Here is a 9,460-nt window from a genome sequence, read left to right as displayed (position 1 = left end):
TCGTCATACTGGAAAGAAATATAATTTTCAAAAATAATAAACGGCCGTGCGTATGTATGTAGTCAACATAAACAATAATCCAAAATCAATTACATTACAACTGTGTTCAAACAACAACAACAAAAACAAAAACAACAACAACAACAACAACAACAGCAACAACAACAACAACAACAACAACAACAACAACAACAACAACAGCAACAACAACAACAACAACAACAACAACAACAACAACAACAACAATACTGCTGCAATCAATCTACTAAACAGCAACTGTGTCAAAAAATAAAAACATTATGTATATGTGGTAAGGCCTGATAAAAAGAAATTGCTTGGTTCCAGTTACGCTCATTAGAATAGGTGGGCTTGGTAGATTTGTTATTTTATTTTATTTTATTTTTTTCTATGTGAGTGTCTAGTTCAGGTTTCCATTGTTTTCGTAATGCAATGGTCTCTGTACGTGTTGTTTATGTCTTCCTATTAGATGCCCAGCCATTACTGATTGGAAGAACAGTTTTAGTGTGTCTTTTTAAGTTGATGGTAGTTTCCGCATCCATTATTTCTCGTGAGACTTCACACAATTTTTACGATTTTATTATTCTTTTCTCAGATAAGTAAAAAGAGTTTAGGGCCGGGAATGAAAAGATAGGTGGAGTCGGATAGCCGGAACCAAACAATAGCAAAATACAATAAAACCACTTGGATATAAGATTGTACTACAATAAATTTCAAACGTAAGTACATTCCAATTGTCATTCTATCTCTTTGGTAGTTTGAGAAATAACACTCCTTCCTTGATGTTAACATTATAATATTCATCCCATAAAATATTATGCTAAGACATGCTGTAACCCTGTAGGTTACGACAACCTTCCGGTTAATAAGTTTAAATAAGATCAATCTAACAAAAGATATATTGTTAATTTTTAACTGTTCATATATATATATATATATATATATATATATATATATATATATATATATATATATATATATATATATATATATATAATATATATATATGTGTGTGTGTATATGTATATGTATATATATACTGGAAGTTCTTACTTATATTCGTATGCGCTTATTAATATAATGAACTAGGTTATGAAGCTAATATTTTTTGTTTGAACGCTCTCTCTACCCTTAATGCTAATCACTATCTCTTTTTCTCACCAAAACCTTGAAAGGTTTTGGGTGGTAGGTCAATCCCAATATACCTTCTGTTGAAGGTTTTTCATTTTCTGATGGCATTTTGACTTCAAACTTATGCATCAAATTAGCAGCTATCAAGAAATACTCCCTTTTTGCAAGCGTTTCACCAAGACATACACGTTTACCCATACTAAACGGTGAGACATTCATGTCACTGAGAGGGATAAACTTTCCCGTTTCAGGATCAATAAATCGCTCTGGCCTGAAAACATACGGGTCTTTAAAAATATCTGGGTCGTGATCTATTCCCCACATATTCGGAATAATGATGGTGTCGTCAGGAATTTGACATTCACTGACGGACGTTGTACGTATAGTACGATGGAATACACTGAGAGGTAGAACTGTGTGTAAACGCAAAGCTTCGTACATAGCAGCTTTTAGATAATGTAATTTGTCGTGATCAGCATACACTGGTCGACGATGACGACCAACGACTTCATCAATTTCTTTGTGGATCTTCTTTTGTATTCCAGGATTGAACATCAGATTTATCAAAAGCCATTTTGAAGCAGACACCACTGTCTCAGACCCTGGAAACAAGAATTATGTTGTTACACGGACTATTTAGAAGGCTTAGAATTGTTTATATACACTCTCAAATGTTGGTTAGTAATGAAAGAGTAATTTATTATTAAAGCTGACCTTAATACTCAGAAGATGCAAAAATATCAAACTCAGACTTATGCATAGTCTATGACAAAGCAATTTCATATCTTAACAATTTTTATTTAAAAGTAATAATACCAGCGATTTCGCCACAAAGTTGTCATAAAGAATTCACATCTGAATTTCCCAAGCATAGTTCTCTTTGATGATCGATATATAGTGTTTGGAATTTGGCAGCTACAATTTATATGGACAAATTAAATGTTCACAATTCTCCCACCACGTCTACAATTTACAGAGAAGATATTTTGACCAATAGGTCGCTTTCAGTATCATGATAGTTTTGATTCTGAGTTCCAAACTAACACAATAACATAACGAAACATCAACTTGCCTGCAGCCACTACATCATTCATGGTTTGAGCAACAACGTCGTCATCAAATTCATCCACCATGTTGGCATGACCTTGGGCAGGTTTGTAATTTTCCTTTGCTAGTATTAACATGTCCAGAATATCCAATGGATTCTCTCTATCAAATGTGTCCATCCGGTTTCTCAACTTTCCTGTCAAGAAGTTGGATATCTCCAAGGCCAATTTCTTGAATTCACGAAGTTTAGCTTTAAATAAAGGCTTCAACCATCCGACAAAATCTGACAACAAAATATGAAATCATCAGATTAAGTTTTCTTTTAAAATCTTCAAAAGGAAGTTTTTGCAGTCTATTTAAATGCAATATCAACTTGACATCAAGGTACAAACGAAGACGGCAGACACGAGCTGAATGTGTAATAATTCATAGAGGGAGAACTTAATAGAATACATTTGTCTTTTAGAAATAAAGACTGTCTTCGAAGAAAACATGTCTTCTACATTTGAGGAAACCCAGACGCAAATGTGCTGATATTAGGGTGTCTAAATCAGTTCACAAAAAGCATATTGAGATGTCTAAATACGTATTATATAAAATGATGTGAATTGCCCCCAATTCGCAAAGGAGAAAGTTCTCTTTATAGGCCAAGATATTAATACAGAAGTCTAATATGAGACGGTCAATCTGACGAAACAAGCTTTTTCTGTTAACATGGAGGTTTACAGTTTTGTACATGGAAAACTTAAAATACATAGTAGAGTAAATTGCTAATTGACCTCAAATATTATATATTATTCATATTATTTATATATATCTATATAAACGTTCAAAGTCATAGGTTTGTACCTTATCAGAAAGAATAACCCAGATAGCACTGGTGTAGGCAATTGAATATTGACCCTATGAGCTAAATTTCCAAAGAAATACAGCAAATTTGAAGTTGACCTTGAAGATATTAAGGGTCGCGTTCTAAGATTACTGTTGAAATAGAATGCTTATCTATAACAAATTGAATGTGGGATTAACACAGTCATGGAACAATATCTCACAACTTCCGAAGGCACACAACTTCCGACGCTATTGAACAATTTATTATTTGACCTTGAAGATGAAGGTCATGCATGATCAAAGCTTAATGTTTGACTTGAATGCTTACCTCTGTGCACGTTGATGTAGGCACTTGATTGGTTTCTCTGAGTATTCAACGTTTTGAGTAGGAAGACACATTTTGGAGCATAGCAAGAGAGATGTTTTTGTTTTTGTAACGGTAAACTCGCTGGTCATGGTTAAGGTGTAGGTCTCATTAGAAAATACACCATTTATGATGTGGGGTAGACAATTGAATGATGTATGTATGTATTAAATGTTGGTGGATAAGCAAAATGTGTATGGCTTATGAACCAGACAAATATGAGACCCCAAAAATTACACATTCTTACCAAGAGGAGATGTTTCACCTATATAACGGACTGTTTTGTTACTCATCTCAGCAAAACGTGTGAATTCTGGATCATTTTCTTCGTAACATTGACTGTAAGTGAGCTCAGATATCATGTTGAAGGCTGCCATTGTCAGTGGTAGATGTGGGTTAAAAGCTGAATTTTCTCTTTCTGAGAAAGCATCTGTAACAAAACGTAAAAGAGCGCTGTTAATCAACCATTCTTTTTTTGAGGACGTTTGTAAGCAGTTGTAACAGCCTGTGTCTATACACAAGCCATTACGCCCAGAGTTAGGAATTCGTGGAAACGAATTTAAACCAATGCCCAAAGCAGAATGTTGTATTATTCCAGACACCTGCATAGAACTGAATATTATATAAGCAAATTCTTGCATACGTCTGACATGTTCTTATCATTAACACGAGGGTTTTGAGAATTTGTGTTCATGATGAAAATTTATCATTGCATTATAACAGTAGAAACACTGACTCTTCAGTAGTTATAAGGGGAGAGGGCCAGGGGGTGGGGTGGATGTTGCTTCGCATGATGACCCTCCCCAGATTCCATCGTGCTAGAAAATGACTCTCCCTCAATTTCCCCCTCAACTTCAGCCAGATACAACATTTTCAAAACACGACTTAAATGTTGTCAGACATGGGAAAGGACACTAGTCCAAGAATCAGTGGTTTAAAGGACTTCATCCCACAGCTGCAATCGTGTTGAAATTTTCAATTTTATCGGTTATTTCTCAACTGCTACCTGCGTACTGAATTTCTGTGAATTCGACACTGTATTAATCAATACCAGGTTCTGTGTTTGGATCTCATTGTCTGAGTTGAAGGCCAGGACAATAACTTCCCCAACAATAGAATCTGATCCGATATTTTCGAGACCGAGGTCAATATTTAAGCAGTAAAAACATTCCCTTCTATATATGTAAAATATTATATATATAATATACTCAACTGTTCCCATTTTCAAATCATATCTAACAATTAAGTCCCTACAGAAGTGATTTGATTTATATGGTCGGATATCACTGTACCTAATTAACTAACCCTACCCCTATCTCTAATTATAACCGACGAGCTATACATTCTGCAAAATATGGCAATATAATGGGTTAAAGGAAAATGTGATCTTCCCCTTGTCCCATATTCTAAAATGTGGCCCTCCCCCGAGAACTTATTACAAATGTCGGTTGTACAAGGCTCCCTTAATTATGAAATAAAATAATAAATCATATTTTATATTTATTACTTACCCATTAAAATATCAACGTGCTTCGTTATTATTTCATCCCATCTTTCTGTACCATGAATTCGCAATCCAGCATGAACTGTTTTACGTAAATGTTGACACAGTTCAGTGTAATCCATGAAACCAATGTTTTTGCACCCTGTAGCTGTTTTGAATGATACAAAATCTAGTGGACGACCTGCAAAGTCCGACTTCCGTTCAACCATAGCTTCAAATAATGCCTTGTAGGAGTTCAAGACTACGACACGCCTCTGGCCTAACTTTAAATTGTAAACCGCTCCTAGAATACAATACAGGAAAAAAGAGATCATTTGATTCTTTGTTGCAACCATGCAATCAGTCTTACTAACACAAATGTAGTTCTTATATTACTGTATTTTTCCTATTCTTATTTCAGTGATGCTTAAAGAGAGAACATCCCATATATATTATAATACTGTGTGAGTTGTGCTGAGATATAGGGGGACAGATATTCACTACGTCGTGTCGGTGCTAGCATGATAAGGTGCGAAATACCTGATGTACAAATGGCTATAAGGGTTCAGTCACACTTTGATAAGTAGTGTGGTAGGCGGATGTCTAAATTGTGTTTAAGAGTATTGGTAAATATGTTTATTTGTGGATACATTTATCACTTTATTCAAAGCCCAGCCACGAAGCGAACATATTCTGCAAGGTACATATTTATATATTTTACAAAGATAAGAGTAGGACAGTTAATGACCCGTGTACAGTCAAATGGTTGACAACATAATATATATGGGATGTTCTCTCTTTAACACAGTTAGGCAATATATGACGTGTTTTCATTCATTCATTCATTCATTCATTCATTCATTCATGCACTCGATCGATGGCACAAGAATAACATTGGTAAGTTTTCTAATACACCCACACATCTTTTATAGTGCAGATCGGGGAATAACCTTCAACTATAAACAAGTGTATTTTTTAAAACCTTGAATGGGACTGTGCAAAGTTCACTTGAATGTAGAATACACCTTTTATTTGTTTTGACCTTGCGAGTGACCGTATATACGTTAAGTTGACAACTTGTAAATTTCCTGTTATAACGTTTATTAAATACGCACTGTATGTGCCGAACAATACATACTAAGTAATATTTACTTGGAAATTTAGACAGAGCATGATTTGCGGGTTTGTACGCCATGGAAACTTTCGTGTAATCGTCACACGATGTTGACATGGCCTCAATCACACGCATACGCAAGAACGTGGCTCTAAGGTAAGCGATTATAATGCCTAATTACCACCAAGTACAGATCAGGGAATAACCTTCAACTATAAACAAGTGTATTATTTAAAACCTTGAACGGGACTGTGCAAAGGTCACTTGAATGTAGAATATACCTTTTAGTTGATTTGACCTAGCCATTTTCACTGGCAAGGACCGTATATACGTTAAGTTGACAACTTGCAAATTTCCTGTCATAACGTTTATTCAATATAATAATACTAATAATAATCTGTATTCGTCCAAAGAAATTCGGAAATTTGTTGAATGGTCACCGCAATAGCGCCCTAGTGTTGAAAAAGCACGAGGAAACCGGAGTGCCCGGCGAAAACCTGCGTTGTTTGCAGGGTCAAACTGAGCATCATACATACAGACCTGGTTAAATTTTAAATCTCATTGTCTCCTAAGCAGTAGAAATGCACAGGAGCTGGCACTGTTTCTACGTTCAACACTAGAGGGCGACCCGAAATGTAGCAAATCAGGTTTAACTTTTAAATCAAACCCAGCCGACACCAGGCGGTTTCGAACCCAGACTGCAGAGGTAAGAGGCGTACGAGCTAACCGCTCGGCCACCGACAACCCAATACGCACTGTATGTGCCGAACAATACATACATAAATAATAATAACTAAGAAATATTTACCACACCTTTATTTAACTTTACGCCACAGTCTACGTCTACCTTGACTCCAAACAATACAAACGGTACTGAGTCACATACACCGTAGAAAATGGCTACAGAATAATGTAATTTCAAATTATCATGAGTCTACGACAAGCTTACAAAGTTATGCATGTTGTCAGATTACAAATATACCCTTACCATATTGTCGACTCCATGCTGTCAGTTTCAAATGGGGTCGGAGCCCAAGTTGTAAAAGGTTACCAAATAACGGCCATCCTGTTGGACCTCTCGGGTAAGTTTTCGGCAAGTTAGGTCTATTTCGCATCCACGAAACCAAAATGAGAAAGACTGAGATAGCAACAACCAAGACTTCGGTCAACATGATGACTTCACCAATGGTCTATGGCGGCGTAAGCTGTATGCACGTACGTATAGAGCATGCTTGGGAAGTGTCGTTTCAAGGTTAGGAACTTGAAGTTAAACCTGATTTGCTACATTTCGGGTCGCCCTCTAGTGTTGAACGTAGAAACAGTGCCAGCTCCTGTGCATTTCTACTGCTTAGGAGACAATGAGATTGCATATGAAATTCACAAATCATTCATCTAACAACTTCTGAGTTATAAAAATCGACAAACCTACGTTGGCAGACATATATTTACCCAAGTTGTATACTTGGGCAGTGCACGGTGGGAAGAAAACAAACGTAGGAGTTTTTGATACACAAGGTGGGGTTGCTATTAACCTGACATCTTGCAACACCACTTGTTTTTAGGCATGGACAAGTGTGTGTGTGTGTGTGTGTGTGTGTGTGTGTGTGTATGTGTGTGTAAACAACTTACAGACAATACCTCTGAACCGATTGCCATGATACTTGGTGCGTATATTACCATGGGTGTCTAGTTGGGAAATTGTTCAAATCAAAATGATCTTGTGTGTGATTTGCATTAAAAAATGTATGGAAATATCCTTAGCAACAAGACCACGCCCACAGCAACAGCCAAATGGTGGTGTATATTTTCAAAGAATGTATGCAAATATGCATAGCAACAAGGCCACACCCATAGAAACATTTGTGCTACTACATCATTTTGCTATTTTTATTACCTCAATAAAGCTTAAAGTGAACAAAATTACACTCAGCACGAACGCATCGAAAAAACCCAACACATCAATATTATTTGCATAAATCTATTGTAATGTATTGTATTGCTTTTTCTTTTACTAATATATGAAAAGTAAACGTAAGTTAGACACTAAAAGTACAATAGCGAAGGACATGACAAATAGCTATCTTGTCCAACCATCTGATTATACATTACCTCAATACAGTTTTAAGTGAACAACACTGCACTTAGCAAGAACGTACGTATCAATAAACTTACACATCTGAATATTATTTGCATAACAATCAAAATATAATCATCAGAAAATTAATACTTGCATACTTGATTAAAAAAATCAAAAGTACATTATCAGTGTATTAGGCAAACATGCATGTATTGTTACAGTAGCAAATTCTTTTTGAAAAAGAACTTTGGAACTACTGTTTTACGATCTGTTGGTAGGGAATTCCAAAGTAAGGCACCATTATAATAAACTCAAGCATGATGAATATAATAGTACTTCAGTTTTCCCACCACTTAGTCGAGGATTTTGTGTCATCCATGATTTGATAATCTAACCATAGGTTTCTACCTTTGTGATAGCAGTGGGGATGTCGGGCACAGAGAAGTATTAGCATAACTGATTGTCATCTGCATTCGGTGAAAGCTTTGATTATAATGCCAGATAAGGCCAAATAAAAACAGTTGTTTGGTTCCGGTTACCCGACCCCATCTAGTTTTTCACGTCGACCCTAAACTTATTTTTACGCATTCGAGAAAAATAATAATAAAATCGCGAAAATCGTGAAGTCTCGCAAGAAATAGTGGGTGCGGAAACTGACATCAACTTAAACAGACAATATAAAACTATTCTTCCAAACTGTAATGGCTGTACATCTGATATGAAGATATAAAGAACACAGAGACCACTTGGAAAACAATGGAAAACCGGAACTAGACACTCACATATGAAAAAAAAAAAATAAAATAAAAAATCTACCTACCCCACCTATTTTAAAATTGAATGTAATCGGAACCACACAATTTTTGTACGCCTAAGTTTGGGGGGGGGGGGGACGAATTATAGATGTTTGGCGATACTACCCGATATAGATGGTGTCTGTCCTTCAGGCATGACTGCAACCATTCTAATGGGATTCCTAGCCTGTGACGCCGACTGTCTTTAATACTATAGGTGAAAACTCAGTTGAGAATGTTATAGTCTACTACCAATAATTTGGTGAACGGCAGAAAAACTAGAAAGAGAACGAATGTCACCCGTCATTTCCCCAAGTATGGTATTAGCCAATTTTCGTAACATATGCACACTTTGTCCAAAATTCCAGAGTGATTTGGTAACGCCCGAACTAATTCTAGAATTATACCTTGTGTCAGTCTAGAGAGGAATTGAACGTGGAATACAAATTGGTCCACATGTGGTTAATATTGCCTCAACAATGATGTAGAGATTGGATCTAATGAATACTTCTGCAATCATGGGGTAAAAACGGAAGGAGAAACGTGAGTTTCGAGAGAGTCAAGGGAAGCTGGCTATGTGGTATCCACTTCTAACCCTGTT

General features: G+C 36.1%; 1 protein-coding gene across 1 annotated transcript; it reads right to left on the bottom strand.

Annotated features, from left to right (window-relative positions):
- Window positions 1-1,155: 1,155 nt before the first annotated feature.
- LOC144433108 (steroid 17-alpha-hydroxylase/17,20 lyase-like) lies at window positions 1,156-7,160 on the bottom strand. Its single transcript, XM_078121418.1, has 5 exons — window positions 6,977-7,160; window positions 4,903-5,178; window positions 3,639-3,821; window positions 2,222-2,479; window positions 1,156-1,751 (listed from the first exon to the last, which is right to left on the bottom strand). The coding sequence occupies exons 1-5, from the start codon at window positions 7,158-7,160 to the stop codon at window positions 1,156-1,158; spliced, it is 1,497 nt and encodes a 498-aa protein (XP_077977544.1).
- Between the last annotated feature and the right edge of the window lie 2,300 nt (window positions 7,161-9,460).

Source organism: Glandiceps talaboti, chromosome 3 (assembly GCF_964340395.1).
Source record: "Glandiceps talaboti chromosome 3, keGlaTala1.1, whole genome shotgun sequence".
Lineage (NCBI taxonomy): Eukaryota > Metazoa > Hemichordata > Enteropneusta > Spengelidae > Glandiceps > Glandiceps talaboti.
This window is presented reverse-complemented; position numbering and strand designations above follow the sequence as displayed.

Coding starts and splice junctions, on each gene's coding strand:
- LOC144433108 (XM_078121418.1), bottom strand. CDS start 7,160: ATGTTGACCGAAGTCTTGGTTGTTGCTATCTCAGTCTTTCTCATTTTG. Junction 5,179..6,976: donor AGCATGGAGTCGACAATATG/GTAAGGGTATAT, acceptor ATTGTATTCTAG/GAGCGGTTTACAATTTAAAG. Junction 3,822..4,902: donor GCACGTTGATATTTTAATGG/GTAAGTAATAAA, acceptor GTTTTGTTACAG/ATGCTTTCTCAGAAAGAGAA.